The 23,867-nt window shown below is 48.4% G+C and overlaps 1 protein-coding gene across 1 annotated transcript in view; it reads right to left on the reverse strand.

Annotated features, from left to right (window-relative positions):
* Positions 1–23,867, reverse strand: part of fhod1 (formin homology 2 domain containing 1) — a gene marked incomplete at its 5' end in the record, with an annotated part of 59,966 nt that overhangs the window by 21,687 nt on the left and 14,412 nt on the right. The window contains 7 exons of the mRNA XM_084437346.1: positions 1,659–2,062; positions 3,035–3,178; positions 3,568–3,662; positions 3,906–4,017; positions 4,880–4,974; positions 8,464–8,569; positions 9,110–9,177. Coding sequence (XP_084293472.1) covers positions 1,659–2,062; positions 3,035–3,178; positions 3,568–3,662; positions 3,906–4,017; positions 4,880–4,974; positions 8,464–8,569; positions 9,110–9,177 — 1,024 coding nt within the window. The remainder of the gene's footprint in view (positions 1–1,658; positions 2,063–3,034; positions 3,179–3,567; positions 3,663–3,905; positions 4,018–4,879; positions 4,975–8,463; positions 8,570–9,109; positions 9,178–23,867) is intronic.

The following is a 23,867-nucleotide window of genomic DNA, read 5'->3' on the forward strand; positions in this document are numbered from 1 at the left end:
CACACAGACAGACACAAACCCACACAGACACATGCACACATACACACACATAGCCACACACAAACACACATGCACTCACACACACACTAGCAGACAAACACACACACACACACACACACACACACACATAGCCACACACAAACACACGCACACACACACAGGCTAGCAGACAGACACACACACACACACACACACACACACACACACACACACACACACACTTAAACTGATTGGCCCATATACTCCACAAGCTAGGTCCACTCTGTGGTCCAGAACCCAAACATGACCAAAAGACGGCTTACGCAACACAGAGAAGAAAAATTCTTGTAGGTTGAACGAAGAGAAAAGTGGTTTCCAAATAAAACATTTGCTTTCCACTTCTGCGCGAGGCCAGTCAGCTGAATAAAATGTTCGGCTTTAGCCAGGAGCTATACTTGGAACGGCACGTAGCAATTTGGGTGGTTTGGGGAGGAGAGGCCAGCCTGTTGAACCTCACATACCTGTCCAACATGGGTCTTCAGACAATGGATCTAACCTGAGCTGAGAACAACTATTTCTATATTTTCTCACAGGATAATGAAAACGGAAGTTGATTTTTGGAGCTAATTACGTTTCTGAACATGAACCGTCTGGTCCCTTCTCAGCCTACTAGGACGTTGTCTTGCTACTCGGCCAAACCTCTCGTTTCGGTGAGGATATATTTTGCTGAATAAACCCTGTTTTTGCCAGGGACAGCGCGCTCACGTGGGTTTTCTCATTCCAGACCTGAACACTGTGTCTCTGTTCAGCTGTAGAAACAGAAACACAGTGACTGGAGTTGACAGGACGGTGGTTTTCTTTACCTCAGGATGGATCAACACCCGGGCGAGTCTGACTCAGAGAGAGAGGGGGGAGTCGGAATGTTTTTGCACTGCCACCTAGAGGTGGTAGAGGCACACTGCTATTTTGAAATTCTTGGATGCATGGAAGCAAACCCTTCCAAAAATGCTTCTGTCTTCATCTCAAGTCTTTCACCTCATTCAAGATAGCAGAAAGCAAAAGTGTGCTTATACTGTTGGGCTGAGGATGTGAGATCTTCCGCTATCTGCCACACAAGTGGAGAAGCTCAGATCAAGAGCACTTGATCGACTAGTGTGGATGGACTGCAGCACAGCTACAGCAGTGAGCCACTTTATACATAGCAGCTCAGCCTACACAGGTGCACACACACACACACACACACACACACACATGCACACACACACATGCACACACAGGCACACACACACACACACATACACATATGCACACACACGCACAAACACATACACAGGCACACACACACACACACACATATGCACACACACGCACATACACATGCACAGGCACACACACACACATGCACACACACGCACATACAAATACACAGACACAGACACACGCACACACATATGCACACACGCACATACACATACACAGGCACACACACACACACACATGCACACGCACGCACATACACATGCACATATACAGGCACACACACACACACACACACATATGCACACACACGCACATACACAGGCACACACACACATGCCCGCCAGCCCGCGAACACACACACACACACACACACACACACACACACACACACACACACACACACAACCGGTCAGACTCACGGGCTGGTGGTGGTCTTGGGCTCCTGCTCGGCGGTAGACGGGGAGGGGGAGGCCGCAGTACCGTTGCTGACCCCAGGGGGCGGCAGAGGAGAGGCCCTCAGTGAGCCGGCGTCCGAGGGGCCGAAGGTGGGCGTGACGGGGGAGGGGCTGCAGGGCTCGGAGGACAGGGGGGAGGTGGTCCTGCTGGGCCCGGTGAAGGGGCTGTAAGAGGAGTAGGAGGAGGCGGGGGAGAGGGGTGGGGAGGGGGAGGTGGGGGGGGAGGCGGGGGGGACGTCGGGGAGGTTCTGAGCGGAGACGCGGCGGCTGCGTCGGCCCTCCTGCTCCCCGGCGCTCACCCTGCGGCGCTCCCGGCGGATGTGAGGAGAGGCCTGGTCCACCTCCCCGTCCTCGTACCGCAGCGCCGCCTACCACCACGGGACACGCAGGGTTAATACACATGGATAACATTCATGTAATATACAATTACAATTAAATTAATTAAAATTACAATTATAATTATATATTATTATATATTATATTATTATTATATAATTAATTATAATTATTATAATTAGTATGATTGTGATGATTATAATTATGATAATGTAAAAAAAATAAAAAAAATAACGATCATAATATGAATATTGATAATAATAATTATAATAATAATAAAAATAATAAAAACAATAACGATAATAATAGTAATATTGATGATAATAATAATAATAATAATTATTATTATTATTATTTTTATTATGATGATGATGATGATGATGATTATACAATTATTATTGTTGGTTATTATTGTAACCAACAATGCACAGGCATAGTCTCTCTGCAGAAGCATCCAAAACCTCAAATGAGCTTGGGGCTGAAGGCGGTGTAATATTAGTGAGGTCAGGGGAGGAGCAGGGCAGGCGAGGAGCAGGTCAGAGGAGGAGCAGGTCAGGAGAGGGAGAGGAGCAGGTCAGGAGAGGAGCAGGTGAGGAGAGGAGCAGGTCAGGAGAGGGAGAGGAGCAGGTGAGGAGAGGAGCAGGTGAGGAGAGGAGCAGGTCAGGAGAGGGAGAGGAGAAGGTCAGGAGAGGAGCAGGTGAGGAGAGGAGCAGGTCCGGGGAGGAGCAGGTCAGGGGAGGAGCAGGTCAGGAGAGGGTCAGAGGAGGAGCAGGTCAGGGGAGGAGCAGGTCAGGGGAGGAGCAGGTCAGGGGAGGAGCAGGTCAGGAGAGGAGCAGGTCAGGAGAGGAGCAGGTCAGGGGAGGACCAGGTCAGGAGAGGAGCAGGTCAGGGGAGGAGCAGGTCAGGAGAGGAGCAGGTCAGAGGAGGAGCAGGTCAGGGGAGGAGCAGGTCAGGGGAGGAGCAGGTCAGGAGAGGAGCAGGTCAGGAGAGGAGCGGGTCAGAACCTCGTAGGTGATGAACAGCTGTTTGAGGTCCGGCTCGGTGCCCCGGCTGCTCATGTGCTTCTGCATGATGGCCTCCATGCCCTGCTGCTCCAGGCTGTCCGTCATGTCATAGAACGAGTCCTGGTCTGGCAGCGCGGCTAGGGTCTGAGAACACACACACACACACACGCACGCACGCACACACACATATATATACACACACGCGTGCGCACACACACACACACAGGCACACACACACACATATATACACACACGCGCGTGCACACACACACACACACACACACAGACACACAGGCACACACACACATATACACACGCACGCACGCACACACACACACACACAGGCACACGCACGCGCACACATACACACATACACACATACACACACACATACACACACACACAAAACATACACACACACATACACACACACACACACACCCACACACACACACACACACACACAGTCAAATACATGTTGAATCCTCAGTCTGTGAACATCATGCAGCCTCTCTCCCGTCTCAGTGAGTCACCTTGTTGATGAGGGTCATGGTGAAGATCAGCAGCTCAGTATCTGAACCGTTCTTCTCCTCCAGGATCTCCGTCAGGTAAGACCACGGCTTTACATCTACACACACACACACGCACGCACATGCACACACAGTCAGCTATGTCTGTCACACAATATACTGTACAAACACACATCACTTGATGCACTCATTTATTCTCTCTGTGTTTAGGTCATGTTTGGACTCTGGACCACAGAGTGGACCTAGCTTGTGGAGTATATGGGCCAATCACTTTAAGTGTGTGTGTGTGTGTGTGTGTGTGTATGTGCGCGTGTGTGCATGCATGTCCTCAGCTGGCCTACCTCTCTTGCCATCCACAGTGTTGACAGCCTGGATGAGCAGGGGGCTGTTGGACTCGGTGTACTCCACGAACACAATGAGCAGCTTCAGCGCTGTCTTCACCACCAGCCGTGACTGAAGAGAGAAACCTTTACACTGTCTCTCCACCAGATGGCGATGGCACACATCAAATAAGGTCCTACTGACAAGCCAACATATAGCCGAAGGTCTCAATCCGTTCATCATGTGTTGCAGTACCTGCAGTGAATGCTGATTAGCACTAACTGTGAGACTGTCGCTCAAACTTTCAATACAAAACAACAGAATTTCCCGTGACTGAAATTAGTCACGTATCTCTTTTCTATTCCTCTTCAGTCACATAGTGGAGGTTACTCTCCTACTAGAGGTTCCTCTCTGAGGATGTTCAGTGGAAGTTACTTGTCAGTTATCATAACTGCTTCTTTCACTTCTCCATAGAGAGCGATCAGAGAAGTAAGACAGCCTGATTAACTACACGCCGTCGACGTCTGTGAAATGAGACTTTACCACTGTCCTCTGAGAGACAACTGAATGTAGAGTATGATATTTCATATCGCGGTCCACAAGATTTAGTCCACATATTATAAAATAGTCCACAAGGAACAAGCAGCCTAAATCTCAGATTCACACACTGGTTTTAGTCGACCGCTGCAGCAGGGGAAAGTTCTACAAGCAGGACAACGAGGGTGGTCTCAAAGGTTTCCCAGAACAGAAGTGATGTTCACACAGTCCAACTCTGTTTCACTGGACAAACCCCTTAATGATCCATTTGTCAACGTAACCATTGTACACTGAACAGTCAGGGTCAACAACACTTCACCCATACTGTAGATCTCTCTTATCCATCACGGGATGATGCGATCACGCAGCAGTTCAGTCCAGTCCAGTCCAGTCCAGTACTGAGGCCCGGTGCTGGCCCGGTCATGTGTAGCGCAGTGGAACCAGAACCAGAACTCACCAGGCTCCCGCTGAGGACGTAGAGCCACTGCACCGTCTCGTTGTGGTTGATGACTCCGTTCATCCCGTCCACAAACAGCATGATCTGGCTCAGGGCTGGACGAGAGAGAGAGAGAGAGAGAGAAAGAGAGAGAGAGAGAGAGAGAGAGAGAGAGAGAGAGAGAGAGAGGGAGGGAGAGAGAGGGAGTGAGGGAGGGAGAGAAAGAGAGAAAGAGGGAGGGAGAGAGAGAAAGAGAAAGAGGGAGAGAGAGAGAGAAAGAGGGAGGGAGAGAGAGAGAGGGAGGGAGAGGTTGAGGCAGAGATGGATGGATGAGAGGCAGAGCGAGAGAGAGAAAGAGAGAGAGAGAGAAAGAGAGAGAGGGAGAGAGAGAGAGAGAGAGAGAGAGAGAGATAGAGAGAGACAGAGAGAGAGATAGTGACCAGAGTGACCAAAAGGCACAAACACAGAATAGAGATCAGCCCCCACTCTTAATGAATCCAGGTAGGGTAGGGAGCCTGTCAGCCCTAATCCCGCTCTTATTCAGCTGCCTGGGTTCTGCTCTCTGTGGTCTGGTTCTCTCTCTCTGTGGTCTGGTTCTCTCTCTGTGTTCTGGTTCTCTCTCTGTGTTCTGGTTCTCTCTATGTGGTCTGGTTCTCTCTCTCTTTGTGGTCTGGTTCTCTCTCTCTGTGTTCTGGTTCTCTCTCTCTGTGGTCTGGTTCTCTCTCTCTGTGGTCTGGTTCTTTCTCCGTGTTCTGGTTCTCTCTCTGTGGTCCGGTTCTCTCTCTGTGGTCCGGTTCTCTCTCTCTGTGTTCCGGTTCTCTCTCTGTGGTCTGGTTCTCTCTCTCTGTGTTCTGGTTCTCTCTCTGTGGTCTGGTTCTCTCTCTGTGGTCTGGTTCTCTCTCTGTGGTCCGGTTCTCTCTCTGTGGTCCGGTTCTCTCTCTGTGGTCCGGTTCTCTCTCTGTGGTCCGGTTCTCTCTCTCTGTGTTCCGGTTCTCTCTCTGTGGTCTGGTTCTCTCTCTCTGTGTTCCGGTTCTCTCTCTGTGTTCCGGTTCTCTCTCTGTGTTGTGGTTCTCTCTCTGTGTTCCGGTTCTCTCTCTCTGTGTTCTGGTTCTCTCTCTGTGGTCTGGTTCTCTCTCTCTGTGGTCTGGTTCTCTCTCTCTCTGTGTTCTGGTTCTCTCTCTCTCTCTGTGTTCTGGTTCTCTCTCTCTCTGTGTTCTGGTTCTCTCTCTGTGGTCTGGTTCTCTCTCTGTGGTCTGGTTCTCTCTCTGTGGTCCGGTTCTCTCTCTGTGTTCTGGTTCTCTCTCTCTGTGGTCCGGTTCTCTCTATGTGGTCTGGTTCTCTCTCTCTTTGTGGTCTGGTTCTCTCTCTCTGTGGTCTGGTTCTCTCTCTCTGTGGTCTGGTTCTCTCTCTCTGTGGTCTGGTTCTCTCTCTCTGTGGTCTGGTTCTTTCTCCGTGTTCTGGTTCTCTCTCTGTGGTCCGGTTCTCTCTCTCTGTGTTCCGGTTCTCTCTCTGTGGTCTGGTTCTCTCTCTCTGTGTTCTGGTTCTCTCTCTGTGGTCTGGTTCTCTCTCTGTGGTCTGGTTCTCTCTCTGTGGTCTGGTTCTCTCTCTGTGGTCTGGTTCTCTCTCTGTGGTCTGGTTCTCTCTGTGGTCTGGTTCTCTCTCTGTGGTCTGGTTCTCTCTCTCTGTGTTCCGGTTCTCTCTCTGTGGTCTGGTTCTCTCTCTCTGTGTTCCGGTTCTCTCTCTGTGTTCCGGTTCTCTCTCTGTGTTGTGGTTCTCTCTCTGTGTTCCGGTTCTCTCTCTCTGTGTTCTGGTTCTCTCTCTGTGTTCTGGTTCTCTCTCTCTGTGGTCTGGTTCTCTCTCTCTCTGTGTTCTGGTTCTCTCTCTGTGTTCTGGTTCTCTCTCTCTGTGGTCCGGTTCTCTCTCTGTGGTCTGGTTCTCTCTCTCTGTGGTCCGGTTCTCTCTCTGTGGTCCGGTTCTCTCTCTCTGTGGTCTGGTTCTCTCTCTCTGTGTTCCGGTTCTCTCTCTGTGGTCCGGTTCTCTCTCTGTGTTCCGGTTCTCTCTCTGTGTTCCGGTTCTCTCTGTGTTCCGGTTCTCTCTCTGTGGTCTGGTTCTCTCTCTCTGTGTTCTGGTTCTCTCTCTGTGTTCTGGTTCTCTCTCTCTGTGTTCCGGTTCTCTCTCTGTGGTCTGGTTCTCTCTCTCTGTGTTCCGGTTCTCTCTCTGTGTTCCGGTTCTCTCTCTGTGGTCTGGTTCTCTCTCTCTGTGTTCTGGTTCTCTCTGTGGTCTGGTTCTCTCTCTCTGTGTTCTGGTTCTCTCTGTGGTCTGGTTCTCTCTCTCTGTGTTCTGGTTCTCTCTCTGTGGTCTGGTTCTCTCTCTGTGGTCTGGTTCTCTCTCTGTGTTCTGGTTCTCTCTCTGTGTTCCGGTTCTCTCTCTGTGGTCTGGTTCTCTCTCTCTGTGGTCTGGTTCTCTCTCTCAGTGGTCTGGTTCTCTCTCTCTGTGGTCTGGTTCTCTCTCTCTGTGGTCCGGTTCTCTCTCTCAGTGGTCTGGTTCCAGACAGACGCAGGAGTATAGTCGTGTCTGTGGCTGTGCTGGGACAGAGTGGGATACCGGCCCGTTTCCACGCGCAGCGGTCGGCCTGGACTGAGCCCCATGTGCCCCCGCGCAGACACTAGTGGGGACCGGAGGGGCCCTGGTGTTTGTGTTGGCGATGGAGAAGGAAAAGCAGGAGCCCGTCACACGGACGCTCGTCTAGTCTGCCGCGCTGTCGTCTTCCTGTCGTCCTCCGTGCCGTTGCTCCCTCCGTCCGCGGTGTGTGAGACCGAGGGTTTGGAGCACGGACACCGAGCCTCCGGCCGCCGCGGGCTGGACTGTCCGGTCCCACCACTTTAGGGAGTATCTACAGTATTCTCTCAAAGCGGTGCATGACTTTTTCCAAGCCAATCACAAACTTTACATCTGTAATGGACCGACGATGAAATGTCTTTCAGGGATAAATATCACTTCTCACAGCCTGGGGTGCAACAGGCTATTTCCTGGAGATCGCTAGTGAAATCAGAGGGGTCGGCAACCAAACCGTATTTGAAATAGATCCCCAGTCTGATACAGATGATCTCAGCACATATCCATATACCAGTCGTACAGTATAGGCAAGTCCACTGGTGATAAGAGGTTTTCTGCTGACTCTAGTCCAGTTTTTCCTGTTCTTAAGTTATTCCCAGTTCCAGGAACTATATATTCAGAATCTAGGAATAGAGAGAAGCCCAGGTGCAAACAGTAAAAGCCAGCAAGGCACTGATGCACTGATGTATACGGTCATAAGACTGAACTATGTATAGAATCAGCCACACCCTGACTATAAAGATGGCTCAAACTCAATGCTATGTTGTCTGATAAGAGCACACTGTATGGTGTATGTCTGTGACTGACCCAGGATCCTGTCTGCTGTTATACTCTGAATGGAGTGTGTCTCTGTGACTGATCCAGGATCTGTCTGCTGTTGGACTCAATAAATCTTGAGTCTGATCTACAATTCTGTTCTGGTGTACTACTTCCTCTCAGCATTGACTCTTCAATACCAGACCTCCATCATTGATCAACTGGTTCAGTACCTCTCAATATGTAGTTCTGGTAGTTGTGGTCTGCTTCTGCTCCCACTTTTATGAAACACGTCAGCCCTTCAGAGTTCACAAACTCGGGTACCAAGTCTTTATCGTCCTGCAAGATATGTAAGAATAAACAATTAATAGACAAGGAAGTAAACAGCTTTCAAAGCAAATTCAAAAGACAAAGTGACCACCTATATCTGAGAGTAACCAATGAGGGAGCTCAGACCCATATCTGAGAGTAACCAATGAGGGAGCTCAGACCCATATCTGAGAGTAACCAATGAGGGAGCTCAGACCCATATCTGAGAGTAACCAATGAGGGAGCTCAGTGTCAGCGAACAATTACTAGACCTTGTTTTCTTCCCGGCTTGATTTAGCCTCTTATCTCTCCTTGATCTCAGAAATGATTACAATTAAGTCTCTGGCATGGCTGGTATGCGTTTCCTCTCCCTCTCTCTCTCCCTCCCTCCCTCTCTCCCTCCCTCCCCTCCAGACCAAGCCTCTCTCTCACTCCGCAACTCTTCTTCAGTTCCTTCTTCCACTATTTCAGATGGGTCAAGAGGTCAGAGCCGTGTCCATGGCTGTTCCCAGAGAGAGGGTTGTGTATTTGGGGGAGAGATGCTGCGTGAGACCAGCTCTGGTCTGTTACCTGGAACAGCTGCTTCAGGGAGAACAAGGAGCGTCGGAGCTCAGGTCCGTGGGAGTTGAACAGCTTCTCTGGAAGAGAAAATAACACGGTTCAAAGAAACAGTCAACGAAGTAATTACAGTCCCAGTAATATATATATATATATATATATATATATATACACTTTTTATTGTCATACAGTGGATTTTTGCACATCACATGGTGTTGAGGCAAACACACACACACTGACAGAAGTGTTCTGTTCTTCTGCATGTTTTTCATATTGGTCTTGGTCAAATTGATCTTGCTCAAGGACACTCCAGCACACTCTGGAGGCGGGGATCGAACCTGGGACCCCCGCGGGCCCCTTTAATAAACAACAAACAAACAAACAAGTCCCCAAATCTAAATATGGAATTCTGACACTACGGATATGAAACCAACATTTGGAATGCTACCACTGACCTACAGTATATGTGGCCCTGAATGTAAGTGAATGTCTGTGTTGATCATTTCCTTATTCCACACAGAAGCATCTGTGGCTGTTCTACTGATATTCTATGAGCACATCCAGCATGATCTAGTTAATCTGAAAGCCATAACAAGCCTTATCCTTATCAATCCAATGATAAGCCCTGCATGGGTTACACCGTGTTCCAGGAAAAATAACCCAGCCTTACAGCACGCTAACGTAGAAGAGCCGAGCAATGAGATTCCACCGAGACGGACGACAGAACAGCCGTCATAAAGATGAAGAGGGCCAGGACTGTGGCCCTGCAGTATCTCTGGACTTGGGCTGGGTATCGAGTCGAATTTCAAGAATCGATTTGATTCCGATTCACAAGGTTCAGAATCGATTATCACGATTCAATTCGATTTGATTAGATTCAATATCGATTCGGTTAGTGTTACTAAAACATTTTTTTTTTTTTAGCTGTAACCTTAATTACATGACTGCCAAGTTATGCAACACATCAATACTAGGGCTGGGTGTCGATACTGATTTCCAAAAATAAATAAATGAATGAATGAAATATTCATACCTTCATTTATTCATTCATTCATTAAATAAATGATCAATTTTGGGATTCATGAATCGATTCTGAATCATTTGATTCAGAATCGATGAATCGATTTTTTAAACCCAGCCCTACTCTGAACAGCATGCTTCTTCACAGCAGGCAGCGTGGTTTCAACCATCGACCGTGCCCCTCCCGTGCCCCTCCCCCCTCCCCTCCCCTCCCCTCTCCGCGCTCTGGTCTCTATGGACACCACCAACAGCCTCTAAACACATGACGCCAGGAAACCCTGCAGCAGCAGCGGTGGTGGTCTTGTGGTTCCTCACTTATGTGGCTCATTATACACGGCTAAAAACCGACAAATGATCCTCTGGACTATCTGGATATCTGGAGTTTCTACTGTGGGCATGTGATGATGCAGCTAAAGTATAGGGTACTACAGTACTTAACTAGCATTCAATGAACTGTTATAAGCTAATAGTTACAATAGCTAGTAACCCTAATAGCCCCACAACATGCTCGCTGTGTGGGTATAGCAGCTATGGTTCTAGCGTGGGTTAGCCCACAACGGGCAAGGCTAGCCCAAGCCCAAAATTCCCACAGAAAATGTTTGTTTGGTAGAGAGTAAAGTCAAACAAGGTTTCTTTAAACAAGGACGATTGTTGACGGTTTACAATAATGTAAATATTTCCTGTTTGTTGCTCAGAGAGGTTAGGAGTACGATGCAATTTGTCTTTGTTGTCACTATGGAATCCCCTGGACGTGGGAAAATAGTTCAGTCCATGATGTATAGAGGAAGTTAATGATATACACTGCTGTAGTGTATATAATTTACGGCATCAAATATTTACAACTGAAGAAAGTGATGTTGTTGGAGGGTTCATCAACTGTCATGCTTGAGTAAGATGTTGCTATGCTGTGAAACCGTTCAAGTGAAAACCCAGCAGCTACAGTATGCCTCAGTCATGACAACTACCCTAAATTAAGGTTAAAGTTAAAGGTTAAAGTCCCAATGATTGTCACACACCTGAGTGTGTGAAATTTGTTCTCCACATTTGACCCATCCCCTGGGGGAGCGGTGAGCAGCAGCGGTGACGCGCTCAGGAATCATTTGGTGATGTAGCCCCCCAATTCCAGCCCTTGATGCTGAGTGCCAAGCAGGGAGGCAATGGGTACCATTTTTATAGTCTTGGTATGACCCGGCCGGGGATCGAACTCACGCCCTTCCAGTCTCAGGATGGACACACTAACCACAAGGCCACTGAGCTGGTTATGAAGATGAAAAGCAGTTTCCAGTGTGATTTCCAGTATGAAAAAACAACGCTGCTTATGTTCCCCTGTGTTCAAACAGGTATTTCTAGTTGACACCACTGATATTCATGCAGTTTCATATGACTGGAATGTACTGTAGTAATATGATGCCAAAATAACAACCTAGCCCTGAACACCAGCAAGACAAAGGAGATGATTGTTGATTTGGGGACAGGTGAGTATAAACCATCTCCATCACAAAGGGCGCTAGCGGCACGGGTTGTCGTCTGTTCCAGCGCTTAGCATCCAGAGACTCCAGATGGCGAAGCATCATGACGAAGCATCATGACAAACAGCCTCCATGACCGCTTCTTCCCCCTCAACAACCGTCAGCAGTCGACCACTTGCAGTCCCCTGCTGGACTAATTGCCCTCAACACCACCAACACCAACACAACTTCCCCCTGTTGGACTACTAAAATAAAATCTACTGAGCTAACTAACTACCAATACTGCAACAATAGGTCACATGTGAGGTCAACTGCAAGCAAGGGTGAAAGGGTGAAAAGTGAAGGAAGGAAGGCAGGAAGCAAGGAAGGAAGGGAAGGAGGGTGAGCTGATGCCTGGGCAGGGGAGGGACGGAGGGATCACCGTGGAAGAAGACACCCTTTGGAAGGCGTAGCCTCGGTTACTCCTCTTCAGGACCGCCAGGGGCCACACAGGAGCCGGGGGCAACAACATCCTCCCTCCATGACTAACTGTCTTTTTGGAGCTCTCATGCCTTTGTGTCCATCTATTTTGAGATATCCTTGAAAACAACAAACGGCAGTTAGCAGAGGGGAAATTTTGTGTTTTCTGAGGCACTATAATTTAGCCTGTCTTCATAAACTTTAACATGAACGTTCGCTTGAGAGAATGACCTGAAACGTAGCTTTCTTGGGTTCATGTTTATTGCCCTCTTACAGCACACCTAAAAATGTAAAGTGACCATGACTCTCGTTGCATCTTTCTACCGTTGGTGGTGCCGTTAGGGTTAGTAATAATGTAGTAATAAATAGGGCTGGGTATCGATACTGATTTCCAAAAATGAATGAATGAATCATTGAATGAATTAATGAACTATTAATTCCTTCATTTATTAATTCATTTATTAAATAAAAGATTGATTTTGGGATTCATGAATCAATGAATCGATTTTTTTAACCCAGCCCTAGTAATAAAGTAAGGGTTAGCTGTAATGTTGGTCAAGTACACACTGCCTCGATTACTTGACCAAACCCTGTAAAAGGTTTGGTGTTTGGGCCTTAATGGTAAGATTAGGTTTAGAACCTGCTGCTTTTGACAGTCACCATACACACCCTGAAAACTTCACAGAATCCAAGACACGCACGCACGCACGCACGCACACACGCACACACGCACACACGCACACACGCACACACGCACACACACACAACGACTAACTGCTGCTGCTACTGAAATCTGGATTAATACACAAGACTGTCCTACATTTCTGTATGTCTATGCAGCAGGAGTAATAGAAACAGCAAGCATGATACACATCCAGGTCACAGGTCATAGAAGCACTAGAACACACAGCAGCCATGATACTCATCCAGGTCACAGAAACACTAGAATACATGATACAACAGCCATGATTCTCATCCAGGTCACAGAAGCACTATAACACAAACTGTTGGCTAGAGAGACGACACCTTCAGTAGCAGCTAGTACCAGCAGCCCCGTCAGTAGAGTCCGAGGCCCACGATAACAGCCAGACAGAAGAGGGGAAAGGTGGGGTCATAAATGTGTCAGGGCAGGACTATGTCAGCGCTGGACCCATTGGGCTCCTAGAGAGGATATTAAACTTGATGGGTTTTAAAGAGAGTGGATTTCTGCCTGGAGATGAATGGCCTGTCATCATTCCATCCAGCGCATGAAACCAGGCAGAGAGTGAGAATCGACCAATTGGGGCTGGAATAGGTTTATTTGTGGTTCCCGTTGCTATGACGACTGCGCTCCATCACTACGATGAGCTTTGTTTACCATCTACAGTAGGTCTATGTATGTGTGTGTGTGCGTGTGTGTGTGTTTGTAGCGTGCGTTTTTGTATGCGTGTGTGTGTGTGTGTATGTAGCCTGCCTGTGTGTGTTTGTGTATGTGTGTGTGTTTGTGTATGCGTGTGTTTGTGTATGTAGCGTGTGTGTGTTTGTGTATGCGTGTGTTTGTGTATGCGTGTGTTTGTGTGTATGCCTGGGTGTGTTTGTGTATGCGTGTGTGTATGTAGCGTGCATGTGTGTGTGTGTGTGTTTGTGTATGTATGTAGCGTGCATGTGTGTGTATGTAGCGTGCGTGTGTGTGTGTGTGTATGTAGCGTGTGTGTGTGTGTGTGTCGCCCGTCACCCCCCCCCCAGTGTAGCAGCTATGTATACCAGTGACAGGAAGGAAGGAGCTGCTCTCCCCTGCATTAAAGTGCTGCTGTCTGACAGACGCTCACCGCCTCAGGGGAGCTGCTCTGAGCAGATAACACCACACACACACACACACACACACACACACACACACACACACACACACACACACACACACACACACACACACACACACACACACACACACACACACACACACACACACACACACACACACACACACACACACACACACACACACACACACACACACACACACACACACACACACACACACACACAAACCACAAACACCACAATCTGCCTCACCGGACAAGACTCACGGTAGGAAGGAGACTAATTAGACGACCACAGATACCCAAACACACACAGTCTTTTACTCACTCGCCCTCGAATACAAACACACAGACACGCGCACACACACACACACACACACACACACACACAAACACACACACAGACACAGCGCCTGGGTGGTTATCAGGGGGTGACCAGGCAGGATGCTTCCCACCAAATAAACACACAGTTTGAAACAAGAGGCCATGAGGAAGGATTGGACGACAGCGGAATACCGTTCATTTTCACTACAGCCTTGCTTACATTACGACCACGACACATCACAGCTTTATGGGAAACTTCATGAATTATGGAAAAGCTTCATGTATGATTGATATACATACAATGAGCTCCTCACTTCCTGATCCCTGTCACATGACACCCTGACTACCAGTAAAGATACAGTATGTTCCCAACAGGGTGTATAAATAAGTATATAAATAAGAGACTGACACAGGGGACTTATTCCAACTATTTCTGGGACTCTTTTTGATCTAGCCCCCCCCCCCCCCGACATTTTCCTTTCCTTTCCTTTACACATGCGGGTCCACTGCTCATGCCTCATGTGCCCAATATACAGCTGACATCAGAGCAGCACTATGACCTCAGCAGAGCAGAGTTGAGTCACTATTACAAAGGTTATGAGAACGTGATTCAGAGTCCACTGACGGCGTGTTCTTATCCAGGCATGTAGCCGCACAGGGCCCATTTCCAGAGGATGGACTGACACCCGTGTTTAGAATCGAGGAGGGAAACTACAAGCCTAATCCAAACAGACGCGCAGTCCCTGGGAAGCACCGCACGGGGGGGGGGGGGCAGAACACTAAGAACTCACCAAATCACTTACATAAACGAGTTCATTTCAACGAGGCTAAAGTGGCTATCAATATCGAGAGATTTGCTTTTATCCAGCTGAGATAACGGGGTGATGGGCCACTACCAAAACCAAAACCAGAGGGATACGGAGGCGTAAGATAAGATCCCCGCAGGACAATAAACTTCACCTGTTCCAAAGTCTTAGGGGGATTCCCATGTGGGAGTCTTGTAAACATTAGATTACGGTGCCCTTACTACAGTAGCGAGCGATTATAAATAACTCCAGCAGACGTCCATGTTAGTTTCGGTCTAAGCTTCCCTCTTCCCCCGCACGTAGCTGCCCCTCCCGCCCTGGCCGCGATCTCTCTGTACCCCTCTCCTCCGGCAGGAGGCTGCGGTCGTCGGTGTGGTCAGCGCCAAGACCTCACACCACAAAAACAGATCCTACCCACCCCACCCCTCGCTCTGTCCCCGCCGCAACACGTGCACAAGACCACTGATTGTACTGTACCTGTTAATACTGTAGTAAGGCAAGGCAAGTTAATTTGTAGAGCACATTTCAGCAACAAGGCAATTCAAAGTGCTTTACATGAGACATTAACATCAAGTGCAACACATAAAAGGTCATATAAAACAAAATGACATGGACAAATGAAAACAAAATTAATAAAAGGACATTTAAAACAAAATGCAGGAAAAATAAAATACAGGAATAAAAGTTACAGTGCAGTGTATGAATGAATAATTATTTGATCTAATAAAAAGCTGCGGCAAAAAGAAAAGTCTTAAGTCTTGATTTAAAAGAACTGAGAGCTGCAGACCTGCAGTTTTCTGGACGTTTGTTCCAGACATGTGGACACACACACACAGAGCACACATACATGCTGTACACACACAGAGCACACACACACATGCTGTACACACACAGAGCACACACACACCACAGCTGTGTTCGGAATCGTGTGGGTGCGCGCGTGTGTGTGTACTGATAAAGCCATGCAGAAGTGTGACAGTATGATAGGGAGACGGTTTAAAGCAGAGAATCATGAACACATTCCTCAAGACTGACAGAATAATCTTAGTCAGGATGAGCTGGTCTGTCTGTGACTCCCACAGTACCTGAGGAGTGATCTGATGGACACACGAAAAAGCCCAAGTACAAACTGGCCTGCAACCGCTGAGTGAGACGCAGCTCTGACCGGGATCAAGCGCAATGTTCAATCTGACAAGTTGCCTCTCCTATCCTGCAAGTGGTCAATGAATTCCAAGGGAGAAATGAAACCCAGCCTACATTATATCTCTAATCCAATGAAGCTGGAACAACTTCCCCAAACCTTGTGGTCCCGTTTTCACCTAGAGACATTAAACATCAAAGGGTTCACATTAGAGCAGCTGCTCTAAGTTAGGCCCCACATTCTGTGAAGCTTTGTCTTACTTGAAGACAGGCGATAGCAATTTATGCTATCTGCTGAACCTCCACTACATACTGTAGGACCCAAAGACTGTGGTCTTATTCGTGAGCCCTTCCAATGACACACAACACTTTTCTAAACCCAAGTGTGTGCATACAGTCTTTTTTACTCTCTTCCATTCATAGTATCTAAGTGGTTTAACCTCAGCTTTCCCTTATACCCCAGAGCTGTGGATCTAACCCCAGTTTCTGTTGATTCTGGTGGCCATCTTGGAACGGTGTGATTGGCAGAGGTAGGGCTTCAGTAATCTGTACTGGGGTCTCAGGGATAAGAATAGAACCGCCATGCTGGAATCCAGACAGGATATTGCCTTTGAAGTGCAAACAGCGAGCTAAAGTCTGTGGAAATACCGCAGTAGACTGTCCGAATCCTGCACAGTGTGAGACGTCACAGTGGAGAGGGCAAGGAGAGGAGCAGGGTGTGTGTGTGTGTGTGTGTGTGTGTGGAGCAGGAAAAATATAAAAAGGGAGATGCATTGCTCCAAGGTTTCTCAGACAGAGAGCGCACTGACATGGACCTGTTCTTTCTTTACACTCTTTCTCTGGGAATGTGGGATTCACAGCAAGTAGCCAAATAAAATCACACACACAGTATCTACACACAACACACCACCCACCCACCCACACACCCACACACACACACACACACACCACCCATCTGCCCTCACAACGAGAAGGACACATGGAGGATTTGTTGGAGTTGGAGACGGTTAAACAAGTCTTTAACAACCCCTGTGGAGTTTAAAACCACTGGGGCTCCCAGAGGCCTCCCAGAACAGTAGCAGTGCGCCCCAAAAGGTCAGAGGTCACATATGTGATACCTCAGATCCTCAAGGTGGTCCAATTACAAGGTTAGTCCCGACATGTAAACCCTAAACCACCATATAAGGGCACAAAGCAAAACACAGCAACCTGAATCATAAAAAAAAAAAAGCATTCTTGGTGCCTCCTGCCAAACTCTGTGCAGCCATCTAAATCATTCCCAGAATCCCGCAGGAATAAAGGCTTGGTTCAGCTGTCAAGTGGGTTTGTAAATGAGGCCAGGAGAGCCAGTCAATACGAGAGCTTGCCCACGTTATCTACCTTCTGACAAACAGCAACTACTCCTCGCTCCACAGAAAGAGTGCGCAGGAGAAGAGATACGCCGAAAAAGCTCTCACTGAGGCTCTCCTGACCAGGTTAGCTCACCTGGACAAAAACATAAGGCATGTTGCTACTGTATGACTAGGACCCAAACTTCTGACGGTATAAGAAATAAAATACAGTCACATGTGACTTCAGTCAGCAAAAAATCCCTGTCCCTACCACAACAGCAGTCACAAGAATATTTAATGTTAAAGACAAGCAAAATATAAAATCATCCTCCAGGGTACATCAAGAACAAGCCTGATATTGGCTCTGTGCACTCACGTATGCCTCCCAAAGTCCCACAAATAAGCCTGTAACCTTTCAACAAGTTACTACTCTTTCACATGTCTTCCTTCATGAGAGACTGTACTTATGATTACAGACTGTACAGTAAGTCTAAGCATCCATAGATAATGGCTGTGGTTGATACTGGGTGTGGAGGAGAGTGGTGGGGCTGCTAGTGCTGCTAGGCAGGGGCATCTGGCAGGGGCAGGGGTAACTCCCCTCAGCCCAGGAACAATTACCCCTGATGCCCATCAGCAGAACCCACTGAAGTCCTTAGACCTGCACACACAAACCCAGGGTCCACTGAGCACAGCTACTGAGATAAGCAATGCTAGGAACGCTTAACACTGACTACACAGTGTGGCATTAACATCGGAACGTGCCACAAGTATAGTATGATCATTGTGTGTAACTCAAAAACCCATGAGCTAAAATCGTCATCAGAAGGTAAGGTCAGGACAACCAATACGATCTCTCCATCTGCGGGTGTGAGTGTCTTGGGTTTCTTTTATTGGCTGGCAGGAGTTGCTTTTCAGACCAGCCAAGAGCAGCAAGGGGTGAGGAAGAAATGTGGCGCTGGTGCCCGCGCTTTAATTTGCGATAAGCTCTTAAGTCAATGTTATGACTGAGCTGCTCTCTAGGGACAAACTAGGAGGAAAACGAACAGTGCATGTGGCTTTGGAAGCTGATAGACAACACCTACGGCATTACCGTCTTCACTAAAGCACCTACGGCATTACCGTCTTCACTAAAGCACCTACGGCATTACCGTCTTCACTAAAGCACCTACGGCATTACCGTCTTCACTAAAGCACCTACGGCATTACCGTCTTCACTAAAGCACCTACGGCATTACCGTCTTCACTAAAGCACCTACGGCATTACCGTCTTCACTAAAGCACCTACGGCATTACCGTCTTCACTAAAGCACCTACGGTATTACCGTCTTCACTAAAGCACCTACGGCATTACCGTCTTCACTAAAGCACCTACGGTATTACCGTCTTCACTAAAGCACCTACGGTATTACCGTCTTCACTAAAGACTTCTCATATTGCATCAGGCAGGTCACACCTGAGCAACTGTCGGCTCTGTAAGCTCGGCTCCCGCACATCAGCTCCATGAGGTCATCTCTTCCCCTGACAAAACTACAGTAGCTGTTATGTAATGTTTGGTGGAGAGAGGAACATTCAGTACATTCACCCATTTCATTATTTCAAATGATGACACTCATTGAGGGCAGTTCAGATGGACAGGGGCGTGGCTGGGGCAGTCGCTGCTGCTTTACTGCTAAACTCATAATCATACCTCAAAAGCAGGAAAATCCTCATGCTTTCGCTCATTAAAAGTATATAATGGTAAATGGTAAATGCACTGCACTTATATACTGTAGCGCGTTTATCCAAAGCGCTTTACAATGGACTCTCATTCACCATTTCACACACACATCCACACACCAATGGCGGATGAAATAAGGGATTCCTCATTCTAAATCTAAGCAACGTAGCGCCTCTTTGTAGCTGTGTTCTGACGAGGCTGTGGCCTCACGGTCAGAGCCAGGAGACCGAGCCGGGGGGAGAGAGAGAGAGAGGAGGCTGTGAATCCAGCCTCAAGGCCAGAGGGCTGGGAGCAAGGCCTCGTAATCCAACACAAGTGCCTGTGTGGTCTCTCTTGACCGTCTGACCTGTGTGGTCTCTCTTGACCGTCTGACTTGTGTGGTCTCTCTTGACCGCCTGACTGGATGCTAGATACCCAGCGATGATGACTCGCACGCAGCACGGTGACCTTGATCCAAAATGGCCGCCGACCGACCACGGTTTTGCGGCAGTCACTGTAGCACTGGGACGACAACAGCAGAGGATGCTGGGAGGAGTGAGCGACTCGTCCAGGAAGGGTCTCTGAGTGAGACTGTGAGACAGCGTGACTAATCGCATGACCGCCTGAGGCTAACCCCCGCTGAGGGAGACGCCATGTCGCAAGAGGGCGTGAAATACCTGGTCCCTGACCGCTGCACTGCAGATAGTCTTTAATGACTGGGTGGGGAAGTGAGATGGGCAGGGGCGTGGCTGGGGCCGTTCAGATGGACAGGGGCGTGGCTGGGGCAGTTCAGATGGACAGGGGCGTGGCTGGGGCAGTTCAGATGGACAGGGGCGTGGCTGGGGTAGTTCAGATGGACAGGAGCATGACAGGGGCAGTTCAGATGGACAGGGGCATGGCTGGGGCAGTTCAGATGGACAGGGGCATGGCTGGTTGTAGTGGTCAGATGGACAGGGGCGTGGCTGGGGCAGTTCAGATGGACAGGGGCGTGGCTGGTTGTAGTGGTCAGATGGACAGGGGCATGGCTGGAGATAAGAGTACAGATAAGAGTTGTGGGCGTCACTGAAGTTGGCAGCTCTGGGGCCCAGCGGGGTCTCTAGGGCAGTACGCGTCTCACCCCTCTGTTCCACACCAGACAGGGTTTTAAGTGCTCGGCAGCTGCAGACACAAGGCTCCCTTTAATACCCATGTAGCGCAAAAAGACATTACAGGGGGAAAGAATGTGACCATTGTGAGTCCCTTCGGGAACAAACTCTGTATTCACAGCCCATTAAAAAATAGCGTGGTAATAAAAGAAATAGGCTGATGCCCCATGTTGCCCCATGGGGACATGTGTGGGTACTTTCTGTTCCCCTCTCCAGACCTCTGTGACTGGCTGGCAGCATGGCAGTATAAATAGCATCCATCCTCTGGAGCTAAAAGGCTGTTGTAAACCTCCCTGGCCCCTGCGGGCCCCTGAGAGCCAAACTGAGCGAGCAGGCGGGGCAGAGCAGGGAGAGGACATGGAGGGAGGGGGTGGGGGGGGGGAGAGTTAGAGAGAGAGAAAGGTGGAGAGAGAGGAATACGGAAGGAGGCGGTGGGAAGAGGCAGAGAGAGAGGGAGAGAGAGAGAGAGAGAGAGAGAGAGAGAGAGAGAGAATAGCAGAGAGAGAGGGAGAAAGAGAGAGAGAGAATAGCAGAGAGAGAGAGACGAGGCCAGGAGAGGGACTTACCCGGGCCATATTCCGGGCCAGTCTCTCTCTCAGCAGGTCAGAGCTGTCCAGCCACCGCCAGCAGCAGGGCTCACACAGTATGAGAGGACATGGAGATCATTAGAGCTAAGCGCCCTCACACACGACTGGCTGCGTTCACAGCTGACTCCCTGCCGAGCCTGGGCGAGCGCAGACGCCTGGCCTGGGCCTCAGGCCTGGGGCTCCTGGCAGGCGCTCAGGAGCCTGGAGGAAGGCAGGGGTTCAGGCCTGGGTCTCATGGCCGGGGGTCTCAGGCCTGGGTCTCATGGCCGGGGGTCTCAGGCCTGGGTCTCATGGCCGGGGGTCTCAGGCCTGGGTCTCATGGCCGAGGACTGGAGGCTGACGGGAGCATGGCACTCAACCCTGACCCCCTGGGCTTCAGGATGGGATGGAGTTACGGGCTCTGCTAGCTAACCCAGCAAGATTCAACATGCAACATTCTCTTATTCATCACATGTAATGTACGGTGTACAGTCACAGTGAAATGTTTCTGCCAAGATTATGCTACAGATAAACTCTAATACAAATCCAATTTACAAATGTACAAGTTACAATTTACAAAGTTACAGTTTTACAAATTAACAAAATTTACACAATAGGTACTCTTTATACAAGTATACATTTAGCTGGGATGGGATAGATAAGGGTCTGGATGGATTATGTACACGTTATATGGATTTGAATAAATAAATAAAATAATAAGATATTTAACAGGAGTCACTTGGCGCCGTGCGGCACAGACCGGCACGGGTTGAGAGGCGATGGCGTTAAGAGGAAATGGCGTTGAGGCCGTGTCTGGGTAACTCATCATTCCGGTGTGTACTCCCCTCTAGCCCACAAGGTCACGCTCTCCCCCACACAGATACACACATGCTGATTGATGATCTGTGAAACTGCAGGTCTGCGCTGTAGAGATGAACCAAACGATCAGTGCCGTTTGCTAGATTAAGCAACTGTTGTATTTCAGACTGCTATTCTTGCACTTTGCCTTCAGCACTAGATTATGCTCTTAGTCACTTGTTTTAGAAAGAAGATGCACTTGTGAGTTCTTGCAAGTAGTACATTGGCTTTTCCTACATTAAATGCAATTATTGTTAGTCGCTTTGGATAAAAGCGTCTGCTAAATGACTAATGTCATGTAATTCTAAATGCAAATAATGAAGTATTTGAAGTGGAAGAATTAATCTTGGGATGTACAGTAGCACACAAAAGAGCTGCTTATCATTCAGATAAAGTTACAAATGAAAGATGACTGTATGTAAGAGACTATTTGGGTAGGCTCAACATGACGTCAGATGTATAATGAAATGCAAAGGAAGCTACAGTGTTCCAGCCTCAGTTTGTCAATGTTGCAGTTGTTGCTAAGAGAAATGCTAAATATGCAAATGAGAAGCCAGAGAGAGAGAGAGAGAGAGAGGGGGGGGGGGGGGGGGGGGCAAGACATGAAGCAAAGGGCGTTGGCCGGATTCGAACCCACGGCGCTACAGAGAGAGAGAGACACACAGAGAGAGATAGAGACAGAGAGACAGAGAGAGAGAGACAGAGAGAGAGAGAGAGAGAGAGGGAGAGAGAGAGAGGGACAGAGAGAGAGAGAGATGGAGACAGAGAGAGAGACAGAGAGAGAGAGAGAGAGAGAGAGAGAGATGGAGAGAGAGAGAGAGAGACAGAGAGAGAGGGAGAGAGAGATAGAGAGAGAGAGAGGGAGAGAGACAGAGAGACAGAGAGAGACAGAGACAGACAGAGCGAGAGAGAGAGAGACAGAGAAAGAGAGAAAATGACCCAGATACTGTATGATGAGCTTGGCATTTCCTGTTCAGCAGCTGAATTACACTGAGCCGTGTCAAAGGACAAGAGTTCCAGAGACCCAGGGCAGCGCATGGGTCCTGCTGACATCCTGATCTTTCAGAACTCCAAACCCACAAGCACTTAAAAAAAAAAAAACTAAGGACAGTACAAACAAAAAAATATTTTCCGCGGATATAAACACGGATCCCCAAGGGACTATCAGGAATCACTTCTTTCTTATTTGGCGAGAAGAGCAGTGAACAGAAAGGAGAGGTCGATACTGTCACCAAGAGCAACTGTGCAACAAAACACAACCTACACAATGATAGAGCATCGGGGTGTGAAGACTCCTGATAGAGCAGGTCCTTTCTTATCCATAGGCCACAATACCGTACAGTAGGTTGGTAAAGCTACGGTATCTAAGGTTACATGAAAACCATGATGTAATCCCACAGCAATAAAGGTAGAATGGCAAGTTGCAACACTGTCATACTGTATATTGGTGACAATTACACCTGAATGTAATTTGCAGCACCGATATCACATTGCCGTTGTGTTATCTGATTTATGTGCTAATGAATGTAATGTAATAAGCTTCCGGAGGTGCTACTTGACTTTGCAGTTATATGGTTGCCCCTCCCAATGGATAGAAAACATGGTCCACTACACACACACACACACACACACACACACACGATTTCCATGCTACATGCAACAGGGAAACAGGCACCTTGTACAGTATTCACAACCACAAGTGAGTCAGGATATGCTGATTGCACATGGGCCGTGGAGCGGGCTTATGTTCCACAGCCGTGATTTGTACAGAACCAAGACCTCCTCCTCTGAACAAACTTGGATATGTTCACTTAAGCCCTGACAAAGCATTTTTCTCAGAAACACACACTCACTGACACGAATCAACAGGATGCCGCGTCAGCACGCCAGACATGTCAAAACAGAACAAAGGGAGGAGTCAAGACTGACTCAGTCAGTTCCAGGCACAGCCACGCTGCTGAGGAAATGCATCCTGATGAAGCAACAGCTTTAGTAAATCCGGGAGAAAAAATAACAGTCCAAGCGCAGGAATAAATCAGCCTTCAGCCTTCAGCCTTCAAATGCGGCTGAAACACAATCATGAAAGTATGGCAGATATCCCTTATACAGTACTTGGGTTGCAACATTCCGGAAATATTCAAAGTTGGAAACTTTCCA

Source organism: Borostomias antarcticus (assembly GCF_949987555.1).
Source record: "Borostomias antarcticus genome assembly, chromosome: 4".
Lineage (NCBI taxonomy): Eukaryota > Metazoa > Chordata > Actinopteri > Stomiiformes > Stomiidae > Borostomias > Borostomias antarcticus.